The sequence below is a fragment of the Otolemur garnettii genome, unplaced genomic scaffold (genome assembly GCF_000181295.1).
Source record: "Otolemur garnettii isolate 467f Iridium unplaced genomic scaffold, OtoGar3 scaffold00008, whole genome shotgun sequence".
Classification (NCBI taxonomy): domain Eukaryota; kingdom Metazoa; phylum Chordata; class Mammalia; order Primates; family Galagidae; genus Otolemur; species Otolemur garnettii.
This window is the reverse complement of record NW_003852403.1, coordinates 36917733-36937951: the sequence shown is the minus strand read 5'-3', so window position 1 is coordinate 36937951 and position 20219 is coordinate 36917733. Positions and strand designations below refer to the sequence as shown.

The following is a 20219-nucleotide window of genomic DNA, read 5'->3' as shown; positions in this document are numbered from 1 at the left end:
GCCCAAAGCAAGCACTATATAAGTGCTTTTAAAAATACATCCCTTCTCCTAACATTAAGAAGAAGAAAATAGTGCCAGGGAGAGCTTACTATTGACTAACACATGTGAACTGACATTTCTCTGTTCTCAAAAATGGAAAACTTGACCCACTCAATCAAAACGAGCAGTTCGCAATCTCACTGACTCTCCTCTGTGGAGCGTAACGATCAGTTATGAAGTTTGTCTTAGTTACAAATAGCCATGCTTAAAGTACTGACATTTTTATGTTAATAACTGTAAGGCTGAATTCTCAAGCACTGTCTTAGTTGTGCACAGCAAAAAGACAAAGCTGCAGAAAATGAGTTGGCAACTGGGGAACTCCCCAGGGTATTTTTTCCACAAGGACAGCTCTCTGGTTAACACGTGCTAAGCGAATGCTGTAAGAGACCCACTTGTGTAAACCACAAAATCATCAGCCCCTTACGTAGGAGCTCCTTAAAGTGTTCCCTGGGGATTTCATGAGTTTGGTTTTCTGTAATAAAGAGAGTAGCATCCTCAAGGTCAAAGAGCTAAGCTCTGTGAATGTTTGTAACTTCTGGCATGGCACTGGAAACACTGCCCAGCTCAATAATCTCCTGCAGATAGATTTATTGTTAAGATGGGCAGGAAAAAGTAAGGTCTGGGCACTGCCAAACCACAGCTGGAGAATGTCCATGAATAATAATAAAGTTCCCACAATCCCCGGTCCAGCCCATATTCATTGGTGCAACTCCCCCACCCCCCATATTCTTAGATGAACACTGATTCCATCTCATAAGGAAGGACAGTAAGAGCCATGAAGGAGATAGAATGAGGGGCCTGATCATCAGTGCAGAGGTTTACCCAATTGCTTTTAGGAGTGCTGTTCCCTAAATGGTCCATTTGACGGAGTTGAGTGACTTTTATGGCATTAGTCAACACCAGGGGGCAGGAGAGAAGGCAGTATGAATAGAAACAAGTACAACCTCAGAAGTATTGTGTGAGTAAATGGGGTTATGTGAAAGCTCCCAACACAGTTCTTGGCACCTAGCAGGTAGGCTATATATGCTAGTTGAATCTGAAAGTTCTAAAACTCTTTAAAAACTATTTCTTCATTACAGAAGTCTTCTATGTTCACGGAAGAAAAATTTAAAAATACAGAGCAATGAAACAATGAAGACATTTTTAATTACTCAAAATCCACCCCCTAATAAACACTGTTAACATTTCATAAGAGTATATTCTATTTTCTATGCATGCATAGCTCCCCCCACAGGATTACCATAAATTACTATTATCTTTTACTTCTCCATAACGTTAACTGGTAATATTTATTATTATTTTTAGCTCAATATGCGATTATAGGTAGAGGAAAAGACGTACCCAGGGTTCTAGTTTTGCCTCTGACCTAACCAGCCCCTGGCAAAGAGCTCAGCCTAAGTTTCAGATTCCTTCTCTGAAAAATGAAGAGTTTGATGCCTTTGGTACTAAAGCATCTTCCAACTCTGTCATTCTAATTGTTGATAGGTAATTAAAGGAAGACAGTATGGTGCAGTGGTTATTGTCCTGGCATAAGCCAGATTCTAATCCCTGGTCTACCTGTGAGATCCTGGGCAAGTTTCTTGATTACTCAGTGCCTTGATTTTTCTTTCTTTAAAATGGAATCACTAATAGGACGTATCACATAGGGTTATTGTGAGAAGTAAATAGATAACACAGAGAACAGCATTTGGGACAGAGTAAATGCTCAATAAAAGTGACTATCATCTATGTTCACTAGGTGTCCTGAGGTAATAGAGTAAAAACTAACATTGAAGGATCAAGCATGGACTTGGGGAGTAACATGGGTTGAACACATGCGCTGGGCGCTGGGCTGAGTGGGCTCATATGCATAATCTTATTCTTACTGCATCCTCACAACATCACTGTTATTATCTCCATTTTGCGAGTGAGGAAGTTGAGGTTAGAAAGCGCCTAGATTCATGTAGTTAGTAAATATTAAACCTAAAGAACTTTCAGCTAGTTTTGAATGAGTTGGGGGGCTAGAAGACCAGTCTTACAGGATATTTCATTTCAAAAATAAAACCCAAGCCTGGAGTATCTTTCCCAGTGACATTCTGTGTGATTCTTTTTCTTTACTCTAATTAACCCCACTTTAACAATTTCACTGCTTGACAGTTATTTAAAGATATAGGGATTTTTGTACATTTTACTTGGCTAATTGATATTTAAGTTAGAGCAAAACCCTAGGATGTGGGTTTTATAAAAAATAATTTATACTTGATTTAACAACTTAATTTTATGGTTGTAAATGATGTTCTCAAAATTCCCCAAACTAAACAAAATAAAAGCTCAGTGAGAGTTGGTGAGAGGTAGTGTGATATTTTAACATTTTGCTTTCCACATCACAGCCAAAAGAAGTCAGAACTGAACTAAAGGTTTGGGTTGACTACTGGCTCTGACAGACCAAGTGAGTGAACAAGGACATTTCATTTCTAGCTTTAGTTTTTCTACTAAATAGGAAATCGAAGAATAGATCAAAATGTGATTGAAATGATGATGTGATTGAATTGTGACTTAACTGAATGCCTTTTAATTAAACCAACCATTTCATCGTTTTATGGTGCTCAGATGCTTTTCTAATATTCGTTAGAGAAGACGGTAATTTTTGGCAAGCCGTTGTCTACTGTGAGGCGCATTTGTGGATTCACCCTAAGCAAAACATACAGCTAATTTGGGAATGTGCAGGCTAGGGAGAAAGAGAAAATGCGTGGTTACAGCAAGTAATGCACAATATAAACATTTCAAATAACATACACATTTGTACAGAGCCACAACTTCTGCGGTCAGATTCCACGACGCAGGCCCACGAGCTACTTCCAAGTTAACTCGTCCCAAGCCCGGGAAAGCTGGCGCCCAGCCGGCTCCGGCTCCGGCTGTAGGCGGGACGTGCCTGAGCGCCCCCTCGCCCGGGGCTCACGTTACGCGGCTCGCTCCAGCTGGCCTGGCACCCCGGAACCTTCCGGGGGCTCCCAGCTCGCTCCGGGCACGTCCAGTCCCGCGGTGATCACGTTCTCCGGGCGCGACTCGCGCCCCTGCTGGGCGCTGATTGGTTCCGCCCTTGGGCCCCAGGCCCGGGGATTGGTCCAAGGGATCTGCTCACGTGGTGCGGAGAAGATAAACCGCTCCGCGGCTGCGGAGCCGCAATCTGCTCCAGGCACCGCCAAGCGGGAACGTCCCGAGGCCGGGGTGCGAACTTGCGCAGGTAGCGGCTGCTGGCTCTCACCGTCCGCCGCCGCCGCCTCTCTGCCTCATGAGCTGCACCAGGTAGGTTTACTGCAACGATGCGTGCGGAAACTGAGGGCACCCACAGCTGCGGGGAAGTTGTGGGGAGTTTTAATTCTGTCACTTCTGCAAATGGAGACCCCAGAGCGGGGGGCGAGTTGACTGCAGAGTTCAATCTGGAGGTGTGGGAAATTGTGTTGTTTCTTAGGCACAGCCTATTTTGATAATCAGCATCTTAAACCAGAAACCCAATCAACATGAGTCAGCTGTAGTTTGCATTACCTAAGGATGCGACTGTTATTTTTTGATCATGCACAGAAGTCCCAAAGACTCCTAGACATTGATGCTTAGCTAGTTTAGCTGGTGGGTAAGGGGGAATTGCAGGACAGTATTTGCACAATTCTTTCCTCCTATCACGGTTTGTCAGCAAACTCAGTGTTTGAGCAAACTTAGTATTTTTAACTCTTGTCCAGGGCTTAAAGTTCCAAGGAAATCACCCAATACTAAAATTGTGTTTTCTATAAATGCAAAAGGTAAAAAAATCTTCCATAAAACTACTTTAAATAGCGTCTCTAGACATAACTTAGCGGACTTCTCTAAAAATCCTGCCTGTTAACTATTATTAGACCCTCAAATATAGCTTTAGCTTTCATTTGTTTGTTCTAAATTTGTAGGTCTCCCAGAAAAACTCCAGAGCTAGTAAAGTAAATTCTGTGAATGTTCTTTCTTATCCATTTTGTGATAATGACCACTTGCCTATGTCCTTAGAAGGGCTGGCAAGTTACTTAAGCCAGATTGAGAAACGTCATTATCCACACAAACTTTTATCTGTAAGGCCTTACCCCTTTCATCTATAAAAAATCCTAATTCCATAAGCTCGGCGATATGTGATGCCGGGGAAAAAAAATCTTGAGGGAGGCGTCTTGGTTTAATGTTACTGAGCATAGTTTTAAATTTTAAATAGCTTAATTGTCCTTCTACTTATAAATGTTCATTGCCAAAAACATTAGAAAATACCAAAAAAGGACAGAAACAAAACAAAGTGGTGTATTTTCCTATAGAGTTTTTCAATATATTTATAAGTTCATATGTATATGCTATCTATTAAAAAATGGCCTTATTTTTAAGTAAAAGTTAATTTTTACTTAATTTTTAAGTAAAGTTAAGTCCACATCTTCCAGTGAGAGGTGGACTTTTCATAGGCATCTTTTTGTGTGAAATATAGAGCATACAAAGTTTTTCCTTAAATGCATAAATTTTTGTGAAAAACAAGGACAAGCACCCTAATTAAAGTGCAAAGATAAGATAATTCTCTGACTTCCATTCTTTCTAGCTTCTCACTTTCAAAACTGTTTGATGAGAATTTTTATTGCTTTTTTTTTTTTTTTTTTTTTGAAAAAGAGTCTCAAGCTGTCGCCCTGGGTAGAGTGCTGTGGCATCATAACTCACAGCAACCTCAAACTCTTGGGCTCAAGAGATTCTCTTGCCTCAGCCTCCCAAGTAGCTGGGACTACAGGCACCCGCCACAGTGCCTGGCTATTATTATTATTTTTTTTTGCAGTTGTCATTGTTTTAGCTGGCCCGGGCTGGCTTTGAACCTGCCAGCCTCCGTGTATGTGGCTGGTGCCCTACCCACTGAGCTACAGGAGCCTGTTTTTTTGTTTGTTTGTTGTTTCTTTTAAAGTAGATTATCTTTCCAGTGAAGTGTAATCAATTTAACGGCAAAATAAGAAAAAGCAGCCAGAGAACACAGAAGGTCTGGCTCCTGACCCTGTCTGGTCACTAGAATCATCTAAGAACATATCTACCTCCTCAGCCCTATCCCAAAGGTTCTGCCTCAGTTGCTTCAAGTCCCAGGAATCTGAATTAAAAAAAAAAAAAAAGAAAACTAATTCCCTTGCCCATGGTGACCAGACAAGTTTGAGAAACTGTGCAGAATAGAGCAGATGATTCTTAGAACTTTATTAGCCATAACCACATCCAGCCCTTTGATTTCTCAGATGGGGAAACTGAGACCCTGCCTCCCACAAGTGTTTTAAGCAGTTAACACACAGCCCTGTAGCCATCCAAGGGTAGAGGCAGACACAGAACTAACATTGATATTGTTAGTATTGTTCTCCTTTACTTAATCAGCACCTTCCTGATACTTTGTGCACTTACTATAATTCACTCAGTATGAAAACAGTACTTGCATGTATTTGGGATCAGAACCAGGTGATAATCCCTGTTCCTTTTGCATTTCAGAATGATCCAGGTTTTAGATCCACGTCCTTTGACGAGTTCAGTCATGCCAGTGGATGTGGCCATGAGGCTTTGCTTAGCTCATTCGCCACCTCTGAAGAGTTTCTTGGGCCCTTATGACAGCTTTCAACGAAGACATTTTGTGAATAAACTAAAGCCCCTGAAATCATGTCTCAACCTAAAGCAGGAAGCCAAATCGCAGAACGACTGGAAGTGCTCACACAACCAAGCCAAGAAGCGGGTCGTGTTTGCTGACTCCAAGGGTCTCTCTCTCACCGCCATCCACGTCTTCTCTGACCTCCCAGAAGAACCGGCATGGGATCTCCAGTTTGATCTTCTGGACATTAACAATATCTCCTCTGGCTTAAAACTCCACGAGGAGAAAAACTTGATTTTAGATTTCCCTCAGCCTTCAAGTGATTACTTAAGTTTCCGGAACCACTTTCAGAAGAACTTTGTCTGTCTGGAGAACTGCTCTTTGCAAGAGCGAACAGTGACAGGGACTGTGAAAGTGAAAAATGTGAGCTTTGAGAAGAAGGTTCAGATCCGTATCACCTTTGATACTTGGAAAAGCTACACCGATGTGGACTGTGTCTACATGAAAAATGTATATGGTGGCTCAGATAGTGACACCTTCTCATTTGCCGTTGACTTACCCCCTGTCATTCCAACTGAGGAGAAAATTGAGTTCTGCATTTCTTACCGTGCTAATGGGCAAGTCTTCTGGGACAACAATGAGGGCCAGAATTATAGAATTGTCCATGCCCAGTGGAAACCTGATGGGGTACAGACGCAGATGGCACCCCAGGACTGCACATTCCACCAGACATCCCCAAAGACGGAGTTAGAGTCACCAGTCTTTGGCAGTCCAAGGCTAGCTAGTGGGCTCTTCCCGGAGTGGCAGAGCTGGGGGAGAATGGAGAACTTGGCCTCTTATCGATGATTAAGCAGCCTAGTGGTTGGTCTTGACCTGTCATATTCCCCATGCAATTCTAGGTCTGTATTGCTCAATATTAGGAAGTCTTTGCTACTTTCCATCAGTAGGTTTAGATTTTGAGCTTTTGAGACCTGGCTACAGAAGAGAAAGCCACTTGAGGATTCAGTGTTGGGGTCAGTAGAGCTGCCCAATTTTGCTTCAGAGGATTAAGTAACAGCCTGGGAACTATTTGAATAAAGGTAGTGCTTTTTCAGTGCCCTTCCTCCTTCCCTCTCAATTCATGAGCTTTCAGGTTGGGCAAGGAAAAGTTGAGGAAGGACAGCTGATGGTGATGGAAAGCTGTGTTAATGGTATGAGGAATGTGTGAACCGTGTACACAAAGGGCTCTAAAGCTCGAGTCAGAGTAGGAGCAGGAGGTCTGATACTCAATTGTTGGTGAGAAAATGTAAGTTTATTTTGTGTATTTAAGTTGGTTTCATGGTTCTATCCTGGGGAAACAATTTATAGAGGGGGAAAGGATGCATTCTGTGTATTCCGGTGGGAGAAGAGCTGAATAACCTTTAAGGGTATTGGGTGGTACTTGGTGAAGATGAATTGTAACGCTGAAGAATCAAGATCTTAAGTGAAGCCTTTCTGTTCAAATGTGATCTACCAAAAATCATGATTTGGTGGGTTAAGCATATCTAACTTCAGAATCCTAATATTATAAGTGACTTTGTGATCAAGACATCATGCTTGGGTTCTTAGTACAGAATCCTGCTAACAAAAATGATGCCATCATCAAGTGGTTAACAGCACATAGGAACTCCATGTCACGTCACACATAGTTCTTTGCAAGTGCCTTGATTAGATGAGAAAACCGTAGTTACTTAACCCAAATACCTGAATAGCCTCATAAGAAGGTCCACCCTGTACTCTGGCATTCCTCTTTGTATACCCTTGTATCTTTGAGAGTGTTGTCAGTGTACACAACTCACATCCTTCATATTGAAGGTGACTCATTTTTCTGCCACACTTTTTTGATGTGATGTTTGAAGTGAGGCCCAACACTAGGATTCTCTAGTGCAAGAATCCAGTACCTTGCACACAGAAATCGCAATCTTATCTTGCCTATTTTTGTCTTGCTGTTTTAATTTCCTTTGAGGTCAAAAGGCTTCTTTTTTTTTAAAAAAAGAATAGCTGTGAATTGTATCATTGTAATATTCGTTTTCGTGTGAGCATACATCCATTCTGTAAGATCATAAGGACAAGAGTCCCAGAACATTTGCTTCTATTATTGTGCACATCTGCTGAGAGATGTCAAGAGAGTGCAGTTGATTTTAACCCGTGTGATGTACCGTGCTGAAAAATACTATATAACTCTGCTGTGACAGTATGTGAGGTTTGGCTAGCATCCATGATTTTTCACTGTAAATATTTCACTCTTCTCTATCCTTTATGAGCTTCTCACTTTAAGAATAAATGTGTTTGATATAAGACCGGAATATGTTTTCTTTCTCAAAGCCATAGTTAGTGAAACAAGAAACTATCAACTGACATTCTTCCCCTTTGTTTAGGAGCAACTGAGCAGAGTGAGTGTGGACCAGAAGTGGATCCCTTGAGGGTATCCCCATGGCCCAGTCTCATTAGTGAGCAGGTTGCCTATCACGCTGGGGCTGCGACCCCAAGCCAGTGACTTGGACTGCTGCGACTGGTCCCATCCCTGTGCTCACCATACACACTCTCCTCTGGGTCAGGGTTATAAATCTCGGAGGTCTTGTCTCAAGGAGATTGGGTAGGGCTGGAGTGGCTCCTGCATCTTGAGCTCTAGCACCTTCCTGATGGGGCAAATCTTCAATAAGAGAAGACTAAGATCCAAACAGAGGAAGTGAGCTGCACGGGGGAATACGGAGGGGCAGTGGGCATCATCAGGCCCAAACTGAGGGGAGCAGCACAGCTTTTTGGGGTGAAAGGCAGCAAGTCCATGAACCTACCCTGTAGCTCTGGTTCTGCCTAAAATTCAAGAAGGCACTTCAGTGTGGTGTTTTTTATGGGGGAAATCAAGTACGAAGAACAAACTTTTATCCTATCATAACATCTTCCATGTCAGAAGTTATAAAATACAGGCCTTGAGGGGATGTATGGGCACAGATGTATTTTATCTGACATAAAGAACTTTTTTTTTGGAGACAGTCTCACTACGTCACCCTCAACATAGGGCATGCTGTGGCATCAACTCAAGTGAGCCCAAGAGTTTTAGATTGCTGTGAACTGTGACACCACATTACTCTACTGAGGGTGACCAAGTGAGACTCTGTCTCAAAAAAAAAATAATAATAATTAAAAGTTCTGATGCCAGCAAGGCACAGTGACCCATGCTTATAATCCCAGTACTTTTGGATTCTGAGATGGGAGGGTCACTTGAGGCCAGGAGTTCAAGACCAGTCTGGGCAACATAGCAAGACCCCATTTCTCAAAAGGAAAAAAACTGATGTCCCCCCTTACACCTCCGAAAATTTTGATCTAATTGGTTCAAGGTATGTGGCATTGGACATATTTTGCTAACTTCCCAGATGTTTCCAATATGCATCAAGCTCAAGAACCTCTGATTTAAGCTCTGTGAAGTGTTTTCAACCTGCCCTATCTCAGAGACCAGAATCACATAATGGTTCAGAGGATTTCTCAACCCACTATTATTTTATTTTATGTATTATTTTGAGACAGAGTCTCACTTTGTGGACCTTGGTAGAGTGCCATGGTGTCATAACTCACAGCAACCTCAAACTTTTGGGTTCAAAAAATCCTCTTGTCTCAGCCTCCCAAGTAGCTGGGACTACGGGCACCTGCTACAATGCCTGGCTAGTTTCTAAAGACAGGGTATCACTCTTGCTCAGGCTGGTTTCAAACTCCTGAGTTCAAGTGATCTGCCTCGGCCTCCCAGAGTGCTGGGATTATAGCTGTTGTTAGTCACCATGCCTGGCTACTTTTTTTTAAAACAGAGGATGACATGGAGACCCAGAGTGGTTAAACTTGCTCAAGATCACAGAAATAGTGGAGCCTGACCTCCTGACTCCTTCCAACATCTCCACCCCTACCCACAGTATCTCCTGCTAAGCAACCTGAACGTGGCCTTCTTTGTTTTACTATTTTCTTTTCTCTGATCTTTTGTATATAGGAAGATGATAATGAGGATACCTTTGGGTACAAGTAACTCAACTAATTTAAACAATAAAGAAAATTTATTATCCCATGATACCAGTAGACTGTTTTCAAAGCTCATTAATGGAATAACTTAAACTTGGGTTATTTCCATTTTGCATCCTACCATTCTCATTTTTGATTGTGCTTGTGCTAACTTGCTTCCTAATTACAAGACAGCTGTGCAGTTTCCGGGCATCATAAGCAGACACAATAGCACTCACCAGGAAAAGGAGCCCATCTCTCCCTTGCTTTACTTTCTTTTCCTATGAGTGAGTAAAACTTGCCCAGAAGCTCTTGTCATCCTTCATTGCAGACTTGCAGAACTTCCCCTGACCCCTTCCCATGTTTCGCTGACCAAAATTAAGTCAAATGTCTGTGCATAAACCATCTCTAGACAGGGAAAGAGGACTTCATGACTATCTCAGACAAGTCAGGATCTCCCTCTCTGCCACCCCGAACCAGGGGCTAGAGGAGGTCTAGCCTTCTGGAACACAAAGTGATGTAGAGGAAAGGGGGTACTGGTACTCCATCACACAGCTCTCCTCGACACAGGCTTTCATAAATGGTCGAGGACTATTTCAACAGCAACTCAAAAATATTCATGTGGCCAAGGAATCAGCTTTTTAGTCTGTGATGGAATATAGAGTTAGTTGAGTTATCCAGAGGAGCAGTTAGACCCCCTACCTTTCATACGTGAAGAGATTAGGACTGGGGTCAGGCAAAGCTAGATTTAAATCTCTGTTCCACCAGTTGTGTGGTGCAACTTTCACCAAGTGACTTGATGTCTCCAAGCCTCAGTGTTCCCATCTTTGAGATGGGGAATGGTGACAATTTCTATCTCACAGAGTGATTGTGAGAGTAAATGGAGACCGCGTAGATGAAGCGCTTAACAAATCATTTAGCTAATAATATGTGATAAATAAATATAAACTGTTGCTAATAGTAATGATAAAAAGTTTTCTTGCAAATATTCCTTTTCACAGTGTGGTTCTGGAAATGAGTATAAGTCTTCCTCAAATCAGCACTTAGTGCTAATGTTAATATTCTGTGTTGCTGGCTATGAGAGTACAGTATCTGAAATAGCACTGTACTAAGAGTCACTTGTCTATCCAGAAAACATTCATAGAGTGCCAACTATGTGCCTGGCAGTGAATATATAGTGATGAACATGACCAGTATGATTCCTGCTCTCATGAAGGATGATTACTGGAGACATTTATATGTCTCTACCTTATCACTTTGCAGTGACATCCCAGTTGGGTAATTTTGGGAACGTCACACTATCACTCAAGCCTCAATTTAATGCTCTGTGAAATGGGTTAATTATTTACAAGGTTACTGTGAGGCTTAATTAATAACAGTGGCTAACCCTTATATAGCCTTTACGACGTGGCGAGCATCATTCTAAGTGCTATATACTATGTATATTTTAACTCATTTAATTCTCACACTTCTATGGGTGATTTCTCTTATTAATCTCATTTTAAAGATGAGGAAAGAGAGGCACAGATAAGATTTGTGACTTGCTCATGGTCACATAGTAAGAATCAGAGCTGGGATTTGAACCTAGATGTACACTATGATGCTTCTCAAAACTCTTATTCACAGTTTATTGTTTAATTAGTCTTTTGTTCCTTCGTATTTAATTCAATGCTTGATATAGTTGATCTACACCATGTTATTATTTGTTTTCTATTAGACCCATTTGTTTATGTTCTTTTTCATGTCTTGTCTTCTTTTAGATTAATCGTTTTTTATTATTCCATTTTTCCAGTTTCTTAACTTGTTAGTTACATATTCTTTTTCTGTTCTTGCAATGGTTAGTTACTCTAGTGATTACACGTCCTTGATTCTTTTTCTTTTTCTTACTTTAGGTTAATGTGAGGGTACAAACAACTAAATCATTATATTTGAATTTGTTAGGTAGAGTCCCTCTTGGAATTATGTCTTGCACCTGAAAGATGCGTCATATACCCCTACAATATGCCCATTCAGTGGGGGCACCCCAAACCGCCCCTCCCTGCACTCCCCTCCCTTGCTGCCCCTCCTCCCCACTCGAATTGAGATGAGTTTTTCTCCTTTGTGGGGGTGAATTAGATCGTCACATCCTTGATTCTCACAGTATAATAAAAATTATTTTGACCACCTCCTTGATAAAGCCAGGACCTTACACACTCTGCCATCCTCCTGTTTTTTTCATTGTTATTAGGGGCTTTCATTCTAAATATATTCTAAGCTTCGTAAAGTGGAATTGTGTTGTTTTATTCAGTCAGGGTTATTTTATATTTATTTATTCACCTATCCTATTCTTCTTTTTAATGAATTTATGTGTTTCCATCCTGGATCATTTTTCCTTCAAGTTAAAAAAAAGTTCTCTAGTATTTCTATTAATATATGTTTATTGGTGAAAAAGTCAGTTTTTGTTTAGCTGAAACATCTTTGTTTAGCTTTCATTTTTGAAAGATAATTACATTAGGTATAGACTCTAGGTAGAGGTCTGGGTGGGGGTTAGAAAATTCTCCACTGTGCACATCTGTAATCCCAGCACCTGGGAAGGCTGAGGCGTGACAATCCCTTCAGGATAGGAGTTCAGGACTGGCCTGAGGAAGAATGAGACCCTGTCTCTACTTAAAATATAAAAAATTGGCTGGGCGTGGTGAAGAGCATCTGTAGTGCCAGCTACTTGGGAGGCTGAGGTAAGAGAATCGCTTAAGCCCAAGAGATTGAGGTTGCTGTAAGCTGTGACACCATGGCACTCTACTGAGGGTGACATAGTGAGACTCTGTCTCAAAAAAAAGTTTTTTTTTTCATTTAATTATGTCTAATAGTTTCTGGTTTCCTGTGAACTTCTTCACTTGTTCATGTATGTCCTTTTCTTTCTTTTTTTTTTTTGAGACAAAGTCTCACTATGTCAACCTCGGGGGGGGGCTATGGGGTCTCAGCTCTTTGCAACCTCAAAGTCTTAAGCTTAAGCGATTCTCCTGCCTCAGCCTCCCAAGTAGCTGGGACTACAGGCACCCGCCACAACGCCTGGCCATTTTTTGGTTGCAGCCATCATTGTTGTTTGGTGGGTCCTGGCTGGGGATTCGAACCCGCCACCTTAGGTGTATCTGGCTGGCGCCTTAGCTGCTTGAGCCACAGGTGCCGAGCCTCTTTATTTTTCTTAAAAATGTAAATGATAGTTATTCTAAAGCACTTGTTTACTAATTTCAATATCCAAATCTCCTGTGGGTTTTATTCTATAATATACTGTTTTATTATTTTGTTTTCCCAGGCGTTCTTGTCTCTTAGCATTCTAGTAATTTTTGATTAAATGATAAATATTGTGTATAACAAAAATAAGTATTATTAATAATTTCAAGAAAATAGAGGAAAAAAATGAAGAAAACACATGAAAAGATAAAGAATTTCACCAGATGTCTTCCTTCAGAGAGTATTCACCATATCTTGTTTTAGACAGATAGATTCAAGGCTGCTCAGTCCACTCAGTGTTTGAGCTACGTCAAGGCAAGGCAGCAGTTTTATTAAAGCTCTACGTGTCTTTGGTTCACCCTTGTTCCTAACTTGTGGCTGAGCATTTGGTGTATGCACCAGGGATCTTCCTCCTGGAAGGCTTTTCTCTCTAATGCACTTCCTCAGCACACTCAGACTGTCAAAACTCCATTCTGCTTTTCAGTCTTTCTAGTAAGTGCCTTAGCCTGTTCCCCTGTGCAGCTTTAGAATTTGACAAGTATCTGGAGTATAAGATGGGCTAAGTGTTAGGTTCAGCTTTCTGCATGCCCCCTCAGCAGGGTACTGGCTTCTGAATTCTTCAATTTTCTTTTTTCCAGCTCTATAAGGCCACCAGGAGCTCTGTCAATGCCCTTGTCTTTCTTCCCAGGCAAAGCCCAGCTGGTCAACTTCTTGTCTTTTCCCAGAGTCAGCAAACATCCAAGTTAAAAAAGAAAAAGAAAAAGAAAAGAGAAAAATTTGCTATAGCGTGCCAGCTTAACCCAACCACAAAGTCTTAGTTGTTTTAGTAGCTCTCCAATGCCTTTAAATGATTTCTTTGTAATTTTTTCCTAGAGTTTGTAGTTGATCTTTGTATTAGTATTGATCCGCCTCAAGCTACACTGCCATCTTCAGAAGTGGACACCTATCTGATCTTTGATTCTCTCTGTATAAGTTCTCCTTATTTCAGTCCCTAGTCATCTCAGAAACTCTCTAATGTTTTCAAACTTAAAAAAAATTTTTTGTATGGTTTTTCTTTGTTATTTTCACCATGAGCATTTATTTACTACAAGCTACTCTGCCATAACCTTACTCACTGTATCTTAAATGAAATAACTTGTATAAAGCATTTAGTCCAATACCTTATCCTGTGGAGATTTCTTCTAGAAATCTAAAGAGAAGGGCCTACGTATACTTTATCATTGTAAAAATGAAGAGTATAAACAGGGTCTTAGCCTGGATGGAGAGCTACTTTACCCCGTCCTCTAGGAACATTTTAGGGATTATTTTAGTACCTGAAGAAGTACTAAACTAACTTTGATAACATCCCCAAAGTTATACCATTTATATCATGACCAAGGTGAATTTGACCTTGAATATAAAAAAAAAAAAAAATATATATATATATATATGTATACACATACATATATATATAGGATTTGGGAAGAAAGTGGGTGATGTTAATGGCTTCCTCTGTTCTTTAGAGAGGTAAGTATCTGCTGAAGCTGGTACCTGTCCTGAAGTCACTTGTTAATCCCTAGGTTACCAACATTTGTTTTTAATAGCTATGACTGTTAAGGGGATAGAAGGTAAAGGATTAGGGCCTATTAAAGTGAATGAGTGGAGGAAGGGTATTATAATGAATATCTAACATTGCTAGGACCAAGAAAGAGTATACCCTCAGTAAGAAAAGAATATAGGTCTTACAAAGAAATTCAACTAGGAAAGAGGCCTATCAATATTATCTCTGAGATAGAGAGAGGAGAGGAAAAAACCCCTAGAATTCATGATCACAATCTGGCCCTCATATGGATTTACAAGCTGAACTCACATTCTTTGTGTTCTGAAAAACCTCAAGCAAAGAATTTATTAAAAAACACTCCCTGGTTACAGTACCCACAAGCACTCAGTAGAAGTAAACACATGTGCTGCCTGTAATAGTGTGCCTTCAACTTAAGCCTCAAGGAATTTTCATCAAACATAAGTTTGCACACCAAGCAGTAAAAAGACAAATTGTTGATAAGATGCATGAAGATAAAAATGAAAAAGCTAAAAAAAAAAAAAATTAAAAAAGTTATAACTATGGATAAGGTAATAATAGGGCATTGTGAACAACTGTATTCTTCTATATCTGAAAACTTAAATAAAATGACACATTTCTGGGAAAGTGTGTTGTAAACAAAATGGTTTCAGGAAGAAATAGAAAACCCAACTAGTCCTATAAACATTTATAATTAGTTGTTCAAAAGTAGCAGTTTAGGGCCAGGCACAGTGGCTCATGCCTGTAATCCCAGCACTTTGGGAAGATTGGTTGAGGCCAGGAGTTTAAGACCAGCCTGGACAATAGTGAGACCCTATCTCTACAAAATATAAAAAGAATAGCCTCTTTTCACAACATGGTGCTGAAAGTGACATCCCTTCCCAAAGCCAAAGCCAAAGCCAAAGCAAAGGCATTGAAGGCCAAGAAGGCAGTGCTAAAAGGGATCCACAGCCACCAAAAAAAAAAAAAAAAAAAAAAAAAGAAAAGAAAAGAAAAGAAAAAAGGTGGCCAAAGATAGTGAGGCTCCAGAGGCACCCCAAATATCCTGGGAAGAGTGCCTCCTCAGAGGGGGACAGAAACAAGCAAAAGTCACCATATGCCTTCATAAAAAGCAGTTCCAAGGGATTAAATAATTAAAGATCAAAGGGAAAACTTTTAAAAACTTTTTGGAGAAGAGGAATCTTTTAGGAACTTGGAGTTGGAAAGGAATTCTAAAATAAAGGAAGCAACACAAACCAAAAGGGAATAGCTGATACATTTAACCACATTAAACTTTAGACTTTGGACAAATACCACATGTTCTCACCCATAAGCGGGAGCTAAACACTGTGCTCACATGGAAGCAGAGTGTTGGAATGATGGACAAGGGAGTCTCAGAGTGTTGGGAAGGTAGGGGGGTGAATGATGGGAGGTTGCTTGGTGGATATAATGTGCCTTGCTCCAGTGATGGCTGCACTGAATACTCTGACTGCATCACAATAAAATGTATCAATGAACCAAAACTTGTACCCCCGAATATATACAAATAATGTATACATTTTAAAAATCAAAGACAACATAAATAAAGTGAAAAGATTAGCAACAAACTGGGAGAAGCTATAACTGGCAAAGGATTAGTATCCAGAATATATGAAGAACCCCAATAAGAAAAAAAAAAAAAACTATAGAAAAACTTGAATGGGCATTTCACAGAAGAGGAAACATGAATGGCCAATAAACATATGAAAAGATTCTTAACCTCATTAATAGCCAGGGAAATGCAAATTAAAACCACAATGAGATACTATTTCATGTCTACCTGAATGGCAAAAATGGAAACATCTGTAAATAGCAAGGGTTGACCAGCTTGTGGACAAAATGGGTCTCTGACCCTGTGGTGAGAATACAGACTGATGTGACCACTTGGGAAACAATTTAGCATTGTAAAGGTGAAGCTGCAGAGCAATTTCACTTCTATATATCTATATCCTACAGAAAAAGACACAAGTATATCAGGAGACAGACATATGTTTGTAACAATGTTATTTGTAAGAGCAAAAACTGAGACCAACACAAACATCTACCAAGGGCAGATTGGGTAAATAAATGCTGTTGTATCATTTCAGTGGAATACAAAGCATCAGAGAAAATAATTGGCAGTTACTCTCATCAACACGAATGAATCTTATAAACATAAAATTGAGCAACAAAGACAGGTTGCAGAAAATATACATCGTATGATTTATTTACTAAATTCAAAACCACACAAAACTGAATATGGATGTTTTTAATGAATATATATTTTATACAGAGGGTGCCCAAAACATGTGTATACACTTTATGAGATGTTATCTATGTATTACTTTTCAAAGTTGAATTGAAGGTATCATTACTGGTCACGTGTACCTAGAAGCGCTATGTACAACCTTTTTGCCTGCAATTCATGCACTTTTGGGGGAATGATCGATTTTATTTCCACAAAGATCTCTTAAAATGTACATACCTTTATTGGCAGCCATGGTACACACACATGCATACATATATTTATATATGAAAATAATAAAGTAAAGTAAGTGAATAATAAGTAGAATTTGCCCTAATGATTACTTCTAGGTAAGGAGGATGGAGGAGATTGGGAAGGGGTACCAAGGAGAATCCAAAAATATTGCTAATATTTTCTTTCTTAAGCAAACACTTCTTGTATATGCATTATATATTACTTTATACATAAACAATAGCTTGTAAGAAACATTTTAAAACAGGTTTTTTAGTACCTACAAGCACCGTAGGAACTTTCCCATTTGTGTCCTATTAAGAGCTGTTATTTCTTTTCCCTATTTTGGTAAAGGTGATCTTTCCCCTATATAACCCTTAAGAGTAATAAAGTGTTTTGGAACATTTGGGATTTTGAAAACATTGTTCTGGCAGTCTTTAGTATTTGGTTGGAAGTCATCACAATAGACCGTTTTTATGTGTTTTTTCTGACCTTGGCTCATGATTTTGAGATGCCAGATTGTCCAAAGTTGAGTACAATGTTCTATTGTGCTCTCATACAGTAAGAGAAATGAAAATAGCTAAATCCACATGTATTTCACACATATTCCATATGTGAAGGACCAGCTATTCTCTAGATTCTTAGTGCTTATACTTGGGAGACAGAAAGGGCAAGACTATGTGACACGGTAACCACCCTTCCTTAGCATTCTAAATGGTACCCGTATAAAGGAAAGCTGCTTTCTGTTACTCCACCTGCCACTGTGGGCACCTGTGCCGCCCTGCCTTTCTGATTCCTAACACAATCTCACAGCCCTTGTTTATCCACACTAAGAATTCAAACCAGGGTGGACAGAGTCATCCTCCTGCCTAGGTGCAGTGTGCTTGAGGACAATGAGCAGGTCACACCTATGCCTAAAACTTGCCATTTCAGCAACAAAAGATATGGATGCTACATGTCACAGAAGGACTCAGTCATAAAGATAGGCCATGGGTGTTCCTGGCCATTTGTTGGTCTCATAACCCCCGAGCCTCATTCACGCTCTGTCAGTGCATTAACAGCTCATGACAACCTTGGGTCCACTGAGTCAGAAGAGCTGGTGAGTCACATGCTAAACCCTCCTCCTCCAGCAGGTATTTTATCCCAGCCATTTATAATACCGAACAGATTCAAAGTAACTAAAACCAGCTGTAACCAGAGACACACAAAGACTCAAGTGTCCAGTTATGAACTCTGTTGGATGAGACAAGCTTCAAAATTAATCTTTGGGTAAACCCAGTCTATAAACTGCCTGTTCACATGTCTGCCTCTGGATTTATTATTAATATGATATACTCTCTTCCTTGTGGGAGCTGACACTCTCTGGCTTTGACTATTTAGGTCTACCCATCTAGCTAGAATTTTCATCTTGTTGCTGATTAATAACTTAAAAAAATGAAAACAAAACCCAAAGCAACTACCTGGGCAGCAGCTAGTGGCACAGTTAGAGCTGTCATGATGGGGAGGGCGTACCTGGGGACTTTGGTTCCTGGGAGTCACAACGACCTTTGGTCTAGAGGGAATTAATGTCTTATAACCCCATATTTAGGTATTGTGTTAAAATGTCAAAGGCAGCTTTTCTAGGTTCATTGTGTAATATGATTTTTTGCTCTTCGGCTGATTTTCCCTATCCCCCCTGTCAAAGCTTAAGTGCTACTCACTCAGTGAGGCCTTCTCTGACTACTCAATCTCAGAGAGGTATGTGGGTCATTACGAAAGTTTTGAGACAGAATGTGTTATGATCCATTATCTCACTCCCAAGAAACAGTCAACAGCATCTTTTTTTTTTTTATTAAGTCAATACACATAGATCATGAATATATTCATGCATATGTGGGGTACAATGTGCTGACTTTTTTTTTATACAACCTAACCTGGTTACATTAAACCAATCAACAAAGCTTTCACCTCATGTACTTGATTATTGTGCCCAAACATCTATGTTCTACACTTCACAGATTTGACTTGTACACTTGTCATATGCCCCATAGGTGTGGTCCTGCCTTTTACCCTCCTGCTGTCAAACCTTCCCCCTCCCCTCCCACTCCACTTCTCTCCATCATCTTGGGCTATAGTTGTGTTCTATTTTTTACGAGAACGTGTGAGTAGGTTTCATAGGAGACTGAGTATATTGGATACTTTTTCCTCTATTCTTGAGACATCTGATTCACCCTTGCAACTTTCTATTCGCTTGGCTTTTTGGTGTTGCTGGGAGAGCTTTACTTGTTTCTGTCTGGGTGATAGTTTCTTGACTTTTGTGTATCTCAAAACTTTCATAATGACCCATGTCTTCCCAGCTATTCTCCCTTGTTCATGATTTCATCAAATGCTGCCTCCTGCCTGTGATCTCTCAATTCATATCCTTCAAGGAACATACATTTACTGAGCATTTATCTATATGCCAGGCACTATGTTGAGAGTTTTACTTACATTTTCTTATTTAATCCTACAAAGTATGTGCTATTATCATCACCATTTTCCAAATAAGGAAGCCGAGGCATAGAAAGCCCAAGGTCACAGGGAGCAGAGCTGGGATTTGAACCTAGCTCTTGTAGCAACCTGTTCTTCTCCTTCCTCACATGTCTTGCGATTATAATTGTATCTGTAACAGGGTGGTGAGTGAGGCTTTTTTGGAATAGCTGCCAAGGCCCAAAGGTGACAGGAGAGTGTTAAGCACTCTGTGTTTCTAAAGACAGCTCTGACAACTCTTCAACAATGAAGTGGTGGGATAGGCACTGATCCCATGAGCCCTGCCCCTGTCCCAGGCTGCGAGGAAAGGCTGAGCTGGACCCTCAGAGCCCTCAGCTTGTGGGGGGCACAGACTCAGGTAAGAGGATTCCTCCCAGGGGTAGAGTGAAGGGTGTCTTTCCCTCCTCCAAGCCAAGGGAGAGTTGAGAGTGCTCAGAGAATCACTAGCAAAGTATTTCTGGCTGATTGGCTGCCCAGTGGTCCTGCTGTGTGGTTCTGTCCTAGGGCAAAAGAATCATCGGGGAGAGAAGGCAGGGCTGAAAGAAGGGATGACAATGGAGCAGGGTCTCTCCCACCACTTGGCAGTGCAGGATGGCTGAAATCCCTGTGGGTCAAAAGGACCCGGAGGAAGGTACTAGGCGTTAGTGGATTTGCGGGCCCCCTACCCAAGATGGCCACCTTTTGGTTGAGGGTCTCCAGCAACAAGGGTCTGCAGGTGGGCTACAAGTGGCGAGGGTTAGGGCCTGTGTAGCAAGAACTCAAGCATCCCTTCCTTTTGCCTTTTTAAAAAATTTTCTCTATACATACACATGTGCTTATTGGGTTTCCACTTTTTGCCTTCACAAAAT

The 20219-nt window shown here is 40.6% G+C and overlaps 1 protein-coding gene across 1 annotated transcript; it reads left to right on the top strand.

The window, feature by feature from the left end:
* The first annotated feature begins 3216 nt into the window (after nucleotides 1-3216).
* PPP1R3C (protein phosphatase 1 regulatory subunit 3C) lies at nucleotides 3217-7936 on the top strand. The gene is made up of 2 exons (XM_003783696.3): nucleotides 3217-3324; nucleotides 5527-7936. Exons 1-2 carry the CDS (start codon nucleotides 3311-3313, stop codon nucleotides 6464-6466), a joined length of 954 nt encoding a protein of 317 aa, XP_003783744.1. The 5' UTR covers nucleotides 3217-3310; the 3' UTR covers nucleotides 6467-7936.
* Nucleotides 7937-20219: the final 12283 nt, after the last annotated feature.